The 17,708-nt window shown below is 40.0% G+C and overlaps 1 protein-coding gene across 3 annotated transcripts in view; it reads right to left on the bottom strand.

Annotated features, from left to right (window-relative positions):
- Positions 1 to 2,249: 2,249 nt before the first annotated feature.
- CEP89 (centrosomal protein 89) overlaps positions 2,250 to 17,708 on the bottom strand; it is a 34,964-nt gene continuing 19,505 nt past the window's right edge. The window contains exons 18-20 of one of the 3 annotated variants that reach the window (XM_083370834.1): positions 11,830 to 11,999; positions 5,104 to 5,264; positions 2,250 to 3,575 (exon numbers count right to left, since the gene is read on the bottom strand). In XM_083370834.1, coding sequence (XP_083226960.1) covers positions 3,508 to 3,575; positions 5,104 to 5,264; positions 11,830 to 11,999 — 399 coding nt within the window. In that variant the 3' untranslated portion in view covers positions 2,250 to 3,507. Of the gene's footprint in view, positions 5,265 to 10,857; positions 11,060 to 11,829; positions 12,000 to 17,708 lie in introns of those variants that run through there. The other 2 variants (XM_083370833.1, XM_083370835.1) reach the window with 2 other exon arrangements.

Raw genomic sequence — 17,708 nt, 5'->3', positions numbered from 1 at the left:
TTTTGTTTGGTTTTCCTAGTTGGGCATCTAAAAAAAATCATGTCAAACAAGAGGGAAGAAAGGCATAGGCTTCAGAACTAGTGAACAAATGAAAAAGGAACAAGTCACAGGGGCAGTAGCAGCCCTTGGAATGTTCTTCTGGGGCTAAAATGTGAAATTGCTGAGCTATTAACTGAAATACATAACTGGTCTCACAAATCATCCCTTTTTCTGATGGCCTGGAAGATAGCCAATCTTTGAAAGAGGACCTTGGGAATTACAAATCTGTTAACTAGACTCTTTGTTAGATACTACTGATAGAAAGTTAAAATCCAGGCCAGGGAACCGGAGAATGCCTGGCTCTAGCCTATGTAACCTTCCTGAGTCTGGATGGCTTCTGAAAAATAATCTTGCCTTGCTAAACATTTAGAACTTTTAAAAGCTCTTAACACAGTTGTATTTTAAGCTGCATTCAAAGGTATCTTTGTTTTCCATCAAGCGCCTCCCCAGACGTTTCTAAGAAACTTTGCAAGATCCAAGGAGAATCCTACAGATCATTAACTAGGAAAAGGAAGAAAATAATAATAATACAGCATTCGCTGTGGAGATAAGCAGAATCCCTGCCTTCTTATCAGTCTGAACTTGTAGTTTTTCAACCTCAAAGATCTTCCAAGAATAGAAATGGGCAGCTCAGTGGCAGGGATCAGCTGGGCGGCACATAAATATAGTAAATAAATAAAAATAAAATTTGGGGAGGAGGAAAGGTACAAAGCAGGCCCTCAATTTAAAATGACCGTAATTTAAAATGTCAGTATGTTTATAGGGGGAATATTTAATGCATTGCACCTTTTATAACGTCAAACAGTAATATCCAGCAGCAACGTTTGATTTGAAGCTTGTGGGGGAGAGAAATTATCCTTTGGCCTCAGAGTGAACATCCTATTTTACAATATCTCATCTTTCCATTGTAACAGTGTCCCAAAATATATAAAAGTGCCTCCCTTATTTATAAGCTACACATGAAAACAACCAAAACAGCTAAAATTGTAACAATTAAAGGACAAACTAATACAAATGTCCCAGATATTCCTGCTATTCTTTATTCTTGGAATTACGTGATTACTTCCTAATTTTAAAACCTTTGCTGAATATATCACCTTATGCAGGGATTCTGTGGTTAATTCATCCAGCTCATTGTAATTAAGCCCAAATTCTTTTCTCCCTTTTTCTCTTTATAAACATTGTTCCATTTCTCCACGGTTTCTCAATTCTGGATAAATTGGGTGGTTTACAGAGGCAGCTGTTTGGAATGTTGCTAGAGGCAGAAGAAATTGTCAGTTGCATAGAGCAGTTTCTCAACCTCGACGGCTTGAAGATGGGTGGACTTAAAACTCCCAGAATTCCCCTGCTAGCTTAGCTGGCAGGGGTATTCTGGAGTTGCAAGTCCATCCATCTTCAAGCAGCCGAGGTTGAGAAACACTGGCATACAGCATTGTGGATGGACCTCAATGCCTATTCAAGTCAGCTACCAGTTAAACCTCTCTTAAAATAGGAATCAAAGCAATCCATAAAATTGACAAATTTTAGCAGAAGTTAATAGCAGGGAAGACTAGAATTTAAAAATACTAGTATTTTTAAACAGGAGCCTAAAACACATCAGTATTAAGATCTAGTTCCTTGCAATGTGTTGCATACGCAGAAACAATAATCTAATATTAATTATGGCAGCCCATAGTGTAGACAAGGCACTCTAGTGGTCTTATTTCTGGAGGGTGAGAAAAACATGGGAAGCACTGCCTCCGATCCAATTAAGTCTGCTGCCAATACAGCCTTAATAGAAAATTGATTTTTATTATTTTTTTTAGATGGATCAAGTATAGAAAAAGGGGGAAATGGCTACTTTCTTTCATAAGCTGCAGGAGATCTCCCAGTTGAAAAATGCTTCTAATCAATAATTCTGTTTATTTAATTATCTCCTCTTTTATATCTAGAGCTGAGGGGAAGACCCTGACAGTGAGTCTCTACAATTTCTCTTTAATCTCAGAAGGCATCCATGATTCTTGGAGAGTTGCTCTTTAAAAGTCCAATTAACCACGAATAAATCAGCAGCAGTTATCCCATTGTTATTCTGCATCTTTATCAGCATTTCATAGGATGCCATTGATTTTCAACCACCCTGCTCACCGGGGTCTCTTTCATGTCCTCAATATTCAGGGTTCCCTTTAGACAATTGCTCTCCAAAAAAAAAAGAATAACATACGAACTCCGTGCCCTTTAAAATAAGTATTTTATTATTATAAAAAGCAGGGGGGGAAATACATAATTGGGAAACAAACCAAGCTGTAAATAGTACACAACTGTCAGCATTTATAAAATTACACATTTATCCAACCAATCACTTGGATAAATTAAAAACACAGGGGGAGGGAGAGAGGGGTATAGTAGACAGCAGATAAGTGAAAAAATCTCCCTCAAACCACTTTTATGTTTCAACTGCCATGAGAGACACATATTTATTACTGTGGCTTGAATGACAAAAGACAGCATTCACACAGTAATATGCTTTGAAGTGGACCCAGCTCCAGGGTATTACAAGTAATTGTTCAGAATTACGTATGCTAATAAAGTGGGGGGGGGGCTTAAAGGGACATACCTGACTGGGTTTATTAATTTATTTCTTAAATTTATTTGCCTCCCATTTCGCCGTGGGGCTATGCTAGGCAGCTTACAAGAATAAAAAGGAAGAAATGAAGAGTGGAAACAGAATTCAGATAATAGAGCAATAAGGTAAACAATGAAAAAGAATACAACTCTGTGCTTATGCACAGGTAAACACAATCTGGGTTTATACACAGACCCCGACAGTGGACACCTCTGTGGAAACTCTAAAGAAGAGTTCGGCATATTCCAAGGTGCTCACAAAAGCGGCTCGGCCAGACAAACCAAAGAAATAAGCTAAAAACTATGGGAAAAATTGTTCTCAACAAGTTATGGCTTTCACAAAGTCTGAATCCAGCCAGCACCTTGGATAGTTACTCTGAACGTGACATCAAAAGCCCTGGAATAGCTTTAGAAGCGACTCTTCTGCCAAAGGGGAGCTTACGATGCAGCACTTGCTTTGGTCTGCAGAAACGTCCAATGCAGGACCTTCAAAGTCACGGTCCTTACTGGCGAGGTGGAGTGAATGTAAAAGCATCTTTTTTTTGAAAATGTTTGATAAGAACCAGCTAAAGCACAGATGCAGAACTTTTTCTGCTCCGAGGTGTTCCACCCCACTTGGTGCCAGACCGTATATAAAAGAAAGAAAGAAAAAGAGAAAGAAAAAAAAGGAAGGGCTGCTGAGTTGTAGGAAAGAAGGAAGGGAAGGAAATGAAATGACACTGTCCACCTGGTCCCAGCAACTTGCTGCAGGTTGGTTTCTGTTGCTGTTACAAGGAGGGCATCCCCACCTGTCAGAAGGAAAGATGGTGGTCCACCAAAGGAATGCAGCTGGAGCGCAGAGGATTTAGTAAACCTTTCAGTCCCTACTTAACCCTGATTTTGTTTTTTGGGGTTTTTTTTGTCACGATTGGATAACGGTTGATTATTTGAAAAATCTGAAAGACACAGATATGTTACAAAAGGCTAGAAAGAAGGCCAACCTGGAATTACTAGCTTAGACATTTGGATGATTTACAAAAGACAGGGAATGAGATCTTGCTTTCAACAGTTTATCAATATTGATAAAAAAAATATATCTGGCTTTGCCTAAGTAATTGTGCATTTGTAAAATATGGATATTCTCAACTTTTTTCTGTTATCTTACTAACTGCCTTGCTGTCTTGTGTTAAGAGACTCCCTGAAATGTAACAAGTCTGGTGGAAATTTAATGACCTAGCTACATACATTCAAACTATCAAGGCTGTTGCCTCCAGAATCCACCCATGATATACGAAGAACCATAATTTATAATTTAGGTTCTACATATTTTCAATTACAAAGTATTCTTCTTTCCTAATTACTTATATCGCTCTACAGTTATATGTTCTTTCTTTATATCACTTATATATTGCTTATACTTTTCAATTCTTTATTTCAAGCAATACTTTATATAAAAAAAGGGGGGGGAAATCAACTAAATTTTGTCTCCAACTGAAATGACATATAACTTTAAAAAACAAGTATTTCTATTCAGCTCTTCAGTAAAGGACTAGAATTTGTGTATTCTTCTCTTTTTTGTCCATATCTTTATAAAAGTTCAGCTAAATCAAGGCTCAGTTCAGCCATTTCAGCTCCCAAAGTTGCTTAATAAATAGTGCAAAAGAGTTATGTAAAGTCAATTCAAATAAGTTCCACTTTTCTTTGGTTTAAGCATCTAAATGTCTTACTGACAACACCGTTCAACTCTGGCTTCCATTAAATACTACATTTAATGAGGCTTCTTCTGGGAAGGTGTTCTCAGAATTGCGGATAGGGAAAACAGCCAAGCGGAAACCCTAAGAAAGTTAGAGCTGATGCTGGAAGCAATATCCGCCTTGCCTATCAATCAATCAAGCTTTATGCATAGATCTCTCCGTTTCGGAAGCACTGAATCTATACAGTGGTACCTTGGTACTCAACTGCTTTGAATGTGGTACTCAGCACATCTTGACATGAACATTTTGTCCCGGTACTCATCATTTGCTTGGTACTCAACACACAAGCTAGACATTGTCGGTGTTGGCAGCCTTATGACTCAATAAATTATTCCTTATGGGAATAAGGAATAATTTGGGTACTCATCGCCCCTCCCGATACCAATTAACGATGAGTACCGAGGTGCCACTGTATATTCTTGGTAACTGTAAAGGCAAGAAACGTGCTTTTCAGAATGAAAGATGCTTCTCAGGGCTTAGACAGGTCTTGAGACAATATCCCTTAACATACAATGCAAATCACAGCTGTGGAGATCTCTCAACCCATCTGGTCAATCATACTTGGCTCCTGACTAGGTTACCAGTCTGTTCTTTACGTTTGCTTCTTTCACTTCTGTTTTGCCTTGGAGGAAGCAGAGACATCCACTTCCTTAATATTAAGGTTCTTCTTCATTTGGAGCGTGAGGGGGTGAGGACACCTCTACATCACAGTAGCTAAAACCGTATTTACCCAGCAGGACTTTCTGAGAAATGTCAGTTAACTGCGATTCATGAGTGGCGTTGACCGAATTCTGCACGTTCTTCTCCTGAGATTTATGCAAGAGTTCCTTCATCCTCCTGTTTTCTTTGGTGGTTGATTCCCAAATTATTTCAAGTTCACTTTCCATTTCTCTGAGAACAAAGAAAAAGAAAAAGGATGGACTAAGTTTGCCTGCTTGTCTCCCTCCATGTTTAAGCGGCACCTTGGAGATGAGCGATCCATCAGTTTAGTCAGAACAATTACATTAATTTTAGTATCTCGCCCGATGGTGAAGGAACACCGTGTGCTCTGAACAAGAATGATTAGGGATCTCTAATGTTCAATAAAATGTTCTCATATCCTCACCTCTTACCTGCAGCTAAGAAAACATCACAAAGAATTACCTTAACTTTCCTTTCTCTTATTAATAACATCACGGATCGATGCATGAGCAAGAGTTAAGCATTCTCTGTACAGTTCTTTTTTTTTTAATGACCCATTTTGTAGATGTAGCACCTGTCTTGAGGCACACCCGGTTTGCAACTTGTGACGTCCAAATGCATTGAATTATGGGATTTGCAGCACAACAAATCTGGAGACCAATTTGGGAGAAGATGAGCTATATTGTCTCAAAGACAGTAGGAATTTTTACTGTTAAAATTCCCATTGTAAATGGGATTATCAAAATTCATTGATGCAGTCACTCTCTCTCTCTCTCTCTCTCTTTTTTTTTTAGGAATATAAGAGAATCCTTGCTAAAGCCCAAAATTTCCATTGCTAAGCTAAGAGAATTGTTAAGTGAGTTTTGCCCTAATTTACAATCCTTTTTTGCCACCATTGTTAAATGAATCATAGCACTTGTTAAGGGAATCATGAGGTCACTAAGTGAATTTGGCTTCCCCCCCTTGACTTTTCTTGTTGGAAGATGATTGGGAAGGTTACAAATAGTGTTCCTGGGACAGTGCAACGGTCATAAGTACATGTCAGTTGCCAAGCGCCCGGGTTTTGATCGCATAACCATGGGATGCCGCAATTTTCATGAGTATTAAAACCGGTCATAAGTCACTTTTTTAAGTGCTGTTATAACTTCGAACAGTCACTAAGTGAAAGGTTGTAAGTCAGGGACTAAAAAAAGACTTCATAGAACAGGGGTCCCCAACCTTTAAGAATTGTGGACTTCAACTCCCAGAATTCCCCAGCCAGGCTGGGGACCCCTGTCATAGAAGACATCATAGAAGAAGAAAAAAAACATCTTAATAGGGTGGTAGAGAACAACATGTGGCTCCTAAAAGCCTCTTCTGCTCACTAATGCTTAAATTATTGGTTTGAATTTAAACTTTTAAAGATTTTTAAACAGAATTGCATCAAACTCCCCACAGCCCTAAGAGAAAAAATACGAAATCTCAAACAGGATTTTTGCTGTAGGTTGAAAAATTTGCTGTAAATGATTCGGTGCCCAGATTCTCTGGCTTTCTCTTGGGTGTCAGACTTCTCCATGTTCAATCAGCCCTAATTAGATAGATTATGTTACTGCTGATGAGAACAGATCTGCAATAATCTTTTGCTCTTGAAATCCGTCTCCGCACCAATAAATCTTTTAAGCAATCGTGCCTGCAGTCCTCAAAAATCTTAGCCCTCTCCCAGCATGTAAATGTTGCACTGTCTTGTCCTAGTTCAATCTTTACCCATATAGCGTTCAAAGAGTGCAGTGTATGTGCTGTTCAGGCTGGCCCTGATTTGCAAATTTTAACCTAGTTGTAAAGGGCTGAAAACATAGCAGGGATAATTACGTAAATTAATCATCTAACCTTTCCTGGGTGCAAAGATTGCATTTACAAGTGGATCAGAAGTCTAAGTAGGTTTCAGTAATATTAAATTCTGCTCGCTCTCCCAGTTAATTTAGCTTAGCCTACAAATAAGATAAATAACTACTTTATAATTTCATAAGTTGCATTTTCCTCCTAAGAAAATTGGGGGTTTTAGGGCAAGACAGTTACTTGTCCGTTATAGGGAGCTTAGGCTTTATGTATGCAAGGAGTTGTCCTTCTTGAAGGCAATTCAGGCCAAATCTTTGAGGCCTATCATGGTGTCCCTCACTGTGTTTCCAAAGCTGCCTTTCACCTGGTGGCAGAGTCCACAATGAGGGTTGGATAGTCAAAATCACCTACTGGCTAAAATTGACTTACTTCCCAGAGGCCTCAGCTCCCTTGAACCTATTAGAAATTTTCATTCAAGATTGAAGACTTTACAGACAAACTATAAAGTTGTCATTTATTCCCATTCACTTGGCAGTTCTTGAGATTCCTCCAAGCCAATGAGTTTGTAAGACAGCAAATAATAAGAGATTGATTTGCTGTACAGATAGGACATATGATAAGATCTCTTTTTTGCTTTAAGAATGGAAACCTAAAGCAAAGCCTGGCTAAAATTTCTCCGTAGCCTTGAAGAAACGACAAGGCTTCCATCTTAGTTTGTTTTCATTCTTTGTCTTCAGCCTTGCATCTTCTCCTCACAGCGAGGAGAATCAGTCAAGACCAACATTCAAGATTGGTCATAATAAGAAGGCAACAGCAATAGCACTTAGACTTATATACCACTTCATAGTGCTTTACTGCCCTGTTTAAGTGGTCTACAGAGTCAGCATGATTGCCCCCAACAATCTGGGTCCTCATTTTACTGACCTCGGAAGGATGGAAGGCTAAGTCAACTTTGAGCCCTGTCAGAATCAAAATCCCCATAGTCAGCAAAATTAGCCTGCAATACTGCATTCTAACTACTATACCACCACAGCTCCACAACTAAAGAAATATATTGGGGTTCTTGGAAATACACTTAAGATCTCCAGTAAAAATAAGATTAAAATGTTGGCTAAAGAATGCATGCCATCAGTCTTAGTAATAGTAATAGCAATAGCACTTAAGATTTATATTTATATACCATTCCATAGTGTCTTTCAGCCTTCTCTAAGTGGTTTACAGAGTCAGTACATTTGCCCCCAACAATCTGGGTCCTCATTTTACCAATCTCGTAAGGATGAAAGGCTGAGTCAACCATGAGCCAGTCAGGATCGAACTTCTGAATGTGGTCAGAATTAATTTGCAATACCATATTCTTACCACTGTGCCATATCAATGGTACAGTACGTGATCAATATGCTATTATTCAGACAGGATACTGTTATACTATCAATTTTATAATGATCCTGTTGCTTTCATATGTCTCCACTTGGAGGTTTCCTGGTAGACTAAATAAATTTTATATCACAGTTGTCCAGGCACATTCTAACGATAACAGTACTTTAAAAATTGTCAAATTCTGTTTTAGATCCTGTGTTTTTAGGGGACAAATGAGGTATCCCAGTAATTTTTTTAAAAAAATATTTCATTTTATTTTAAATTGATGTCCGTATTGGTGTCCTGATTTACAAACTCAGTTCCATTTTTTCCCCATGTAATCTCAACAACTAATTTTCTCCAAAGAGCATACGATATGAACCCAAGGAAGCCAATCAAAAATCTTCTTGCAAAGCTGGAGATGCACCTTTAAAATGGTACAATCAACTTTATTGCTTGTTCTGTTGAATGTTCACTTAATATTAACACTTAATGGTTTTAGGAGAGTTACACAAACACACACGCATCCCTTCTTCTTTAGACATACAATTACGTATTCTACACACACACACACAAACACACACACACACACACAATCGAAAAAAGGTAGAGGGTTAAGGCTGTCTGTTTGTTCCCTGACATTAGCTTTAATGTGTTGCTGAAATTTCTATCTGTTGGGAACAATTTCCCAGACAACAAATGTTGTCCTTAAGCACGCTGGTGGGAACAAATCAACAACAGCATTATAAATTAGGCCAGCACTCCTGATTCTCGTTGCCAAGCTACAGATGCTTAAGAACAACCGTACCACTAATCAATAATCCCTTGATTTTGTTATTCTTCGAACAAGGGTAATGGTGGTGGAAGGCTCTCACAGATCAAAAGTCACATAGCTGACCTGAGATTCGAGAAATCTATTTTTGTTGCTTGATAAGATTTCCTACTTAAACCAATTTCAGATTTCAGAAGAACTGCAAGCAGAACTCCATCCAACACTGAAGGAATCTGGCTTCAGTAAAGTCTTTTGACCATGTTGACATACAATCTTTTTTGTATATCGCTTAAAAAAAAGTCTTCATAGTTCGATGTTTAACCAGACCATTTACAGAATGATTAATTCATTATACCGTAATCCATTTTACCAGGTTGCATCAGAGGGAGAGAAGTCGAAAACGTGGCTATTCCATCAGCCCTCCCCTTACACTCTCCAGCTGGTCATTATTTAATACTGTTTAACTTTAAAAATCAGTATCTGGATTTTGTCTTCTTTTTTTTCAACAATCTTTTTTTAAAAAAAACTTTTTAACAATGCGTTTGGTTTGTGTTTTTTTTTAGGTTATGGGCCTGGAGGCAGTACCTGTTTTGATTTTAATGATTATATGTACCTTATTCTTGTAGCATTTCTGGCTGCAGAGCAGGTAAAAAGAGCTAATAAAGATAATGCTAATTATTCTTCTGTCTCATGCACTCAAGCTGTTCAATAAAACTGGCCTAAAATTTAAAACATTTAAAACTATATATCGACTGCACCGCTGGATGGCATCTTCCTTTGGACATACTTCATGCTCTGCAGTGGAAAACACTAAAAATGTTGCTCTTCTTAGAAAGGGTGAATTCCTTAACTGCCCCATCTTGGGTAACTCTGCTAGAGAGACATCTTGGCAATGATCCGTGAAAAAAGGACCTTTAAAACGGAATGTGGTTACTGGGCATATTCACACCGGAGGTGATCTTTCAGATATGGAACTGAATTGAAGAAGCAGACGGTAGTATAAACTGCCTGGAGTAATAAACTCAGAAGAAGTCAGAAAAAAATAAGCAGCAGAAATGCAACCCCCTGCATTCCTGCCCATTTTGGAAAATAAAAATAAAAATAAAAATAGGATAACTACTTGCAGGACGTGTGAGACTATTACAGTCTGAACATAACTAAGGTATGGATAAAATGCAGCATGACCTAAGCCTCTCGACGGTTTGCAGAAAGAGCAGGCTTGAACTATAAAATGGTATTTGTATTAAGAAAAATCTTAAGTTTTCTTACAGTTGACATACTGTAGGACCATCTTCTTTGCTGAATTCTGACTCCAACTGCATTCTAAAGAAAATCTTGCTCACCATCACAGACATTTGTCACTATTATCCCCCCCCCCAAAAAAAAACAACCCACAACCCCAACCCTTAGACTCTGAAGGGATTATAAACACCTAGCATCTACTTTTGTCTAGAGTGTCTTGGAAGGCTGAAAAGGACTCAGGCTGATTTCTAAGTCAAAAGGAGCCTTAAGGTGAAGAAGAGGCTCTAAGTTGCATATTTAGGTGCCGTCGAAGTTGGCTGAGTGGACACAGACCAGTCCCATTCCAGGGGAAAGGTCTTCTGTTTGAACTTTTTTGGTATGTTACTTTTTATTTTTTTTTAAAAAAATAATCACCATATCTTAGATGGCCACCAGAGCATTTACAGAGGGATTAATTAATTATAATCCATTTCACCAGGCAGAAAAGATGGGAGAAGATGGTTTTTATTCTTTTAAAAGACCTTGTAAGAGGCTGGCATTTGTATCTGCTGCGCGTTGGGGGCATTGAACACATCTGGTGCACCTCTTCCCCCTCCCCCCCCCCGGCCCACTATAAGGCACATACCAAACAAGGAGGTGATACATCATTCATTGTGGCACAGGTGGTTTCATAGATTGGGTGCACACTTTGTAAAGAAATCAGCAGTGGTCTCACCCTGCAATTCATCCTATAATAGGCCAGTAGTTATTACAGACACAGATGGCACACAGCTTGAACTGTGACTTCCATTATTTTATCTAACAATGGTCGGTAGATGATCTGCAAAGAAAACTGCTTCATTAGCCATCTCCTGGGTTGCTCAAAAATAATTAGTCATCAAAACCTTCTCGGACAACCTTCCTGGCTGCTACCCACGGTGGGGGCGAGGGGGGAAAGCTTCGCACCTTATGAATTAGTCTAACGCTCCTTCAGCCAAGAGCTGCCAAATTCTTGGCTCCGTTACCTGTCTCCCTATGGGATTCCTCCCCACTCAGGAAACATTTTGCTAAGCATTGTTAACCGACCTCTCTGGTTGGTTTATAAGAGAACTGACCGTTTATAAGAGAACTGACCGTCTGAGACTGATCAGTCCTTGCTGGGAGGGGGGAGAAAAAAAATTAAAACCCCTCTATAAAATCAGCCAGCATACGACCAACTGATTCACTCTGGAGAGAAGGAGTGAAAACTGAGTCTCAAAAAAAAAAAAGTTAATCGCTCCTGTCCACCTTGCGCCTCTTCCAGAAGACGCACGACAAGCGGACGGCAGGATTTGTAAGGCTGGCTGTCAGCCCTCGCAATCCATTACTTCCTTCAAGGTTTCCTAGGCTGAGGGGGGAGGCAGGGAGGGAGGGGGAGGGAAAGTGGGGAGGGGAGTGGTATTTTTAATCCAGCGGAAAGAAGAAGAGCCAATGCAGACAGAGTACACCAGATGGGGCTCTTACAGGAAGTTCTGCATTCTCTTTCCCCCCCCCCCCGCCGGCCGCCCCTCCTAGCCCCTTTTAACCAGTTGGATGCAATTTGTTTGTGGAAGGAGGCTTGGATTAACTTACCTCTTCTGCTGCAGCGCTTCATCGAGGGACTCCTGCTTCTCTTGCAGCAGCCGCTGGAGGTGTTTCATCTCTCGCTGGTACTGAGCAGTCTTCCCCGCAAATTCCTTCTCTTGCTCTGTCACTTTGAGGTTGATGTCCCCAAGCTTGCCTGTAGCGGTCTTTTTATACACCTGTGAGAGTTGGAGCAGAATCCAGTTAAAAGCACGGCTCTGAGCTGCAGGGGGGGGCATAGCTGGATCGTAACCGGGGGGGGGGGTTGGGGAGAAGGGGGTGTGTGGAGAAGATGGTTCTTTGTCACGGCTACTTCATCCGGAGTCACAGGATGCCCGGTTCGGAGAACAAATCGGGTAGGTTGAATCGAAGAAAGATGCTCAAGTCATTCTTCTCCGAGCATTTTTTTTTACTACATGCAGCTTGCTAATGAAGACGACAAAGATGTCACTGCCTGGGCAGACTAACTGGTTTCATCCTAGGTTTTTCTCCTAGAAAGGCAGTTCTAAAATAGCTTCAAAGCCCAATTGTTGGTTTGACTAGACATGCGATGAACAGCTAGACTCTAAACGCACCTGCCTCTCTACAAGGTCAACAGTCAGGTTTTAATGATCAAATGTCCAGGTAACGATAAAAGAGATGCGACTGTACATTATGGGTGATTTGTCCTTTAATTTCAGCACAAGAAGGGGGGAAAAAGAAATAACCTTAGCTTTGCAGTTGATGCTTCTGTTACTGTAATGGCTATTTATTTGTTTTCTCTCTAGAATACTGGAATGTAACTCTTTTTTCCTCTCTCTCACTTAATATGCCTTTTTTTCCTTTTTTTTTTAGAAAAAGCCTGACATGCAAATGGAGCTTTTTAAGCTATTTTGGGACAAAGATGGCATTAGACTGAATTTTATCTCTGAATAATCAAAATTATAGAATGCTTAATTAGACAAACACCACTATCATTGAGTCTGAAAGGAAAGATACATTTCTTATAACAAGTATTTTCCTGCCTGGTTAACAACTACTCTGATGGTGAAGGCTAAATTCCTGCTTCAAGCCTACAGATGGAGAGTCAGCTCTTTGCAGTGGTTTTTTCATGAATAACACAAAAATGAAGTTAATGTTGAATAATGTAGCCTGCAAAATTTCATAAACGAGTTGACACATAAGTATTGAAGCAGATTACAATAGCATTTGGATGGGTTGCCCATTTGAAACCTTATCGTAGGAATCTAGCACTCAGAAATATTAAGATCTTGCTTATTAAAGAATGTGACAGTAGTTGTCATTTGGGCTTTGGGGTGGGGGCGATGTTTGAATTTTGTGGGGATATGCTCACTGATATATATTTACTCCAAGACACTCCTTGACTAACGTTCCCATGCAAAAGACAAGATAGCCAAGACAGGACCAGATGGAATCGTTTGATCCAGCAGTACCTCTTCCATGTTCAGAAGTGATGAGAGTAAGCATTTGTAAATCTGGTTAGATCATACTGGCCCATCTACTTTAAGTCATCCCATAAGATGCATCCTTTATTTAGGAGCTTTTCTATTTATTCATTTATTTATTGTAGCCGGTTGTGATATACATTGTTTTACTCTTGTTGTTTAATCTAATCTGGATTAAAAAGCTAGATTCTATGCGATTTTAGTCAGACTGCGAGTCTGGATCACACTTGATTCCATTCTGAAGCCTCTTCGGGCTGTAAAATAGCTGATCCAGGAATAGCTTGACGCATAGAGTTCCACTGCTCAAGTGAACTTCCTGAACACTAGTGGTGTCTATGGGGACTTTTTAGCGGTTAATGAGATAAATGAGGAGCTTTGTTTCTTTTCTTTTTTTCTTTTACTAGATATTAGGGCTAGGGTTAGGGTTAGGACAAGAGGCAACGGATGGAAACTAGTCAAGGAGAGAAGCAACCTAGAACTAAGGAGAAACTTCCTGACTGTTAGAACAATTAACCAGTGGAACAACCTGCCTCTAGAAGCTGTGAATGCTCCAACACTGGAAGTTTTTAACAAGAGACTGGACAGCCATTTGCCTGAAATAGTGTAGGGTTTCCTGACTGAGCAGGGGGTTGGACTGGAAGACCTCCAAGGTCCCTTCCTCCTCCTCCTCCTCCTCCTCCTTCTTCTTCTTCTTCTTCTTCTTCTTCTTCTTCTTCTTCTTCTTCTTCTTCTTCTTCTTCTTCTTCTTCTTCTTCTTCTTCTTCTTCTTCTTCTTCTTCTTCTTCTTCTTCTTCTTCCTCTTCTTCTTCTTCTTCTTCATCATCATCATCATCATCATCATCATTATTATTATTATTATTATTATTCCAGTAAAAAATACTTGTTTGGGTAAAAATAGCTTATTCTGTTAGCATTGTTTTAAATGCATGCAGGACTTTAACCTTAATCTAGTGCAGATACTATACGAGGTCACCCAAACAATGGCGGAAGGAGGGCAGAAGAGAATGTAATGTTCCAATGAATGTTTCTGAGATAGCAGATAAAATGGAAGGTCAAATGTTTGCCACTCATAACGTTCATCAGCTCATATTGGGCTCATCTCTCTCTCTGACTTCTCAGTGTCATGTAAGGATATAATCTGAGGAACTCCCACAGTGATCACTTTTTGGCATTACACAGATTATTACCCTAGTTCAGTCTTTCTCAACCTGGAGAACTTTCAGTTGTGTGTATTTCGACTTCCCGAACTGAAGCTATTCTTCAATTCCCATTTCCAGCTAGAGGTTTTTTCCGGTCCTATCTGAAAACCTGGAAAACTACTGCCATTACTGTAGAGTAAATAATACAACTGTGAAAGGACCAATATTGCGGCATTCCACGTGCCTCAATATTTTGGCTTAGGAAACGACAGGAAGACTAGTTTTTCCTCGACTTCCGAGTTAAATAAATTACAATTGTGCTTTGAAGAAAATGATATCAGAAGATAATCTGAGCAAAAGTTGTAAATATTGCTCAAATATTCAATAAAAGGTTGAATACGTTCCATAATCCATTGCTGGAAAAACAACATCCAGGAGATTATAAGATGCATGAGGTTAAAAAAAAATAACTTTATAAACTTATATGAAATTAAATGTAACACATTCATAATGAGAAATGTGAATTGATTTAATCGTTTTTATCTTATCCCTTTTTTCCACTAAAAAAAAATTGCAACCACAGAAATATACACCACTGTGAACAAGGCATGATCGAAAGAGTAAGAAAACTTATCGCTGTTCTCTTTTTGACAGCGTGCCTCCCGGGAAGATGAATGATCTGCAAACCGACGGGGAAGAAAAAGTGCCGAACGACGAGCTGGAGTGCAAAATCTGTTACCAGAGGTTCAACCTCCAGAGTCGCAAGCCCAAACTCCTGGACTGCCTCCACAGAGTGTGTGCAAAATGCCTAACCAAAATCCTCCAGGTAGGAAGCGGCTGTCTTCGTATTAGCTGCCCTTTCTGCCGCCATGAAACAGAGCTACAGGAAGAAGAAGTAGAAGCCCTCCCTGATGATTTGAATATCTTGTCCAGGCTGGTAACCAAAGACAAGTCAACATGGAGTTCAGAGGGCAAGGAAGTTCTCCTGACACCAAAGAACCTACTAGGTCCAACCAGTCCTTCGCACGGGTCATCAAACTGCCTGGTGATAACCATCATGGAGGTGCAGAGGGATTCCACCCGGACGCCGAGCCAAAACACCTTCTCAGATTATTATACGGATCCCAGCCTTGACTCAGAATCTGTCAGTTCCACCAGCCAGCTGGACCAAGACGTCTTCTCCAAGCTCTGTAATCATGTTCCCAGAATACTGGTGTGGCTCCTGGGTTTTTTTTACTTCGGTTCTTTGCCCCTTGGAATCTATTTATTAGTGATTCAGAAAGTGACCCTGGGCATCGTCTGTGTCAGTCTTGTGCCATCCAGTCTGACTGTGTGTCTTGTGTACGGTTTTTGTCAGTGCCTCTGCCAGGGAATGTGCGACTGTTCTTCTAGAAATTGATGCCAAAACACAAAAGGAGATTTGGACAGCGAAAAGTCTACACACTATTGGGTTTTTTTTATGTGACTATTAAGTAAAAAAGGACATCCGTCTGGGAATTGATATTTTTAACATTCCATTCACCTGACTACAGTCTTTACCAAAAATGAACAAAGATGATCTAGAAAGATAAAATCTTTATGCGGGAGAAGTTTGGAATCTTGAAAATGCAATATTGTCTTAGTGTTGGCTGACCACAAGCAGGAGAAATTGAGCTCTTCATCTGATGTCTCTGAATGCAGCCTTTTAATATATTTTGAAGGTTGCCTCTGACTCAATCACAAGATGGACCAGAAGCTAGTGAGAAAAATGCTTTCTCCTGAGAAAGCAGCCTGAAGTTATTTCCCTTACTCCCCAGACTGTTACATCAACGGGGGATAAAAGAGAAAAATTGCTTTGTTAAACTAGGGCCATCCTTAATTTGATTCATGGCTTTGTTGAAGCAAGTAGCTATGAATTTATCCCTTGCTCTGCAAAGGAGGCAGAAGAGATCAAGGACTGCAATTTTTAAATTCTTCATGCTCTGTCAAATTGGATGGCACTTTAGCCAATGTTGAATAAAAATATAGCTGGATATGTGCTACAGTCTGAAAAATAAACTAGACTATTTCTGGCAACATAGACCTGTCTGATAAAGTTTAGATATCACTTGTATATCGATGCGTAGTGTTGCTAAATTAAAATGAGCAGTTTTATGTAGGTGGCTATGTATCCTTACATTGTATTTTTTATTTTTATTTATTTTAATTCCATTTATATCCCGCCCTTCTCCGAAGACTCAAGGCGGCTTACAAGCTTAGCAGTAGCCTTCATTCTATGTATATGCCTGCTTATTAGGGCTTTCACACACACACCCAAGCAGCATTATTACAAAGTCGGCTTAATTGCCCCCAACAATCTGGGTCCTCATTTTACCTACCTCGGAAGGATGGAAGGCTGAGTCAACCTTGAGCCTGGTGGGACTCGAACTTGCACTAATTGCAGGCAGCTGGTGTTACTTAAGGAGGTATTAGCCCAGTGCTCCACCAAGGCTCATATGGCTAGGAAGCTGATGAGCTGCTAAAAAGTAGGATAGTTCTGTTTTTATTGCATGCATTGTCTTATTCTGCAATAGACAATTCTATTGGTTTAAAAAGAAGCATGCACCAACATTGTTGTTGGCTAATTAGAACATACTGGGTTTTGAACCCTACTGCTTTTACAAGTGAGAAGAATTACTTCCGAAAACCATGCCAGGATTCATGACATTATTGTCTTGTCTAAAATCTTGTACAGCCAGCAGCAACCTTTTGCAATTTGATTCAAATAATCTGGTGTCACCTATCCTTTACCTGACAATGAGAGCTGTTCCAAGCAGCTGGCCCATTTCAGCTGCTTTGGGCCTGCTGAAGAAACCTCCAGCTACCAAGATGACTGCTGAAGCAAATTCAACACTCAGAAGCTACATCTCTCTAAATAGGACCCAGGGTCATAGGGCTGGAAGGGACCTCAAGAGATCTTCTAGTCCAACCTCCTGCTCAAGACACGATTGGGCTGGGGAAATTCTGGCTGCCTGGATCAGCTCAAATCTACTTCATCAGCAGCAGCATTGCAACTTCCTTCGAAGCTACCCTTTTTAGGGGGTTGCAGGGAGTGTAACTGTGATGTTGGGCAAGGCTTTCCTGTCTGATCCTTCCGGGGGACTACTACATGGGATGGTGGTGCTCATAGCACCTCCTGGTTTTTCTATTAAGGCCCTAATGCCCCTGCCCCTTCAGTCTTTCCCAGAGTAAAACAATCCAGGAAAGGGGAGGGGAAGGGAAGAGTTTAAGCAATGAAACAAATGCTTCTAGGACAGCGATGGCGAACCTTTTAGGGACCGAGTGC

This window comes from Vipera ursinii (assembly GCF_947247035.1).
Source record: "Vipera ursinii genome assembly, chromosome: 10".
Classification (NCBI taxonomy): domain Eukaryota; kingdom Metazoa; phylum Chordata; class Lepidosauria; order Squamata; family Viperidae; genus Vipera; species Vipera ursinii.
The sequence above is the reverse complement of the archived record's forward strand: the minus strand, read 5'-3'. Positions and strand labels throughout refer to the sequence as shown.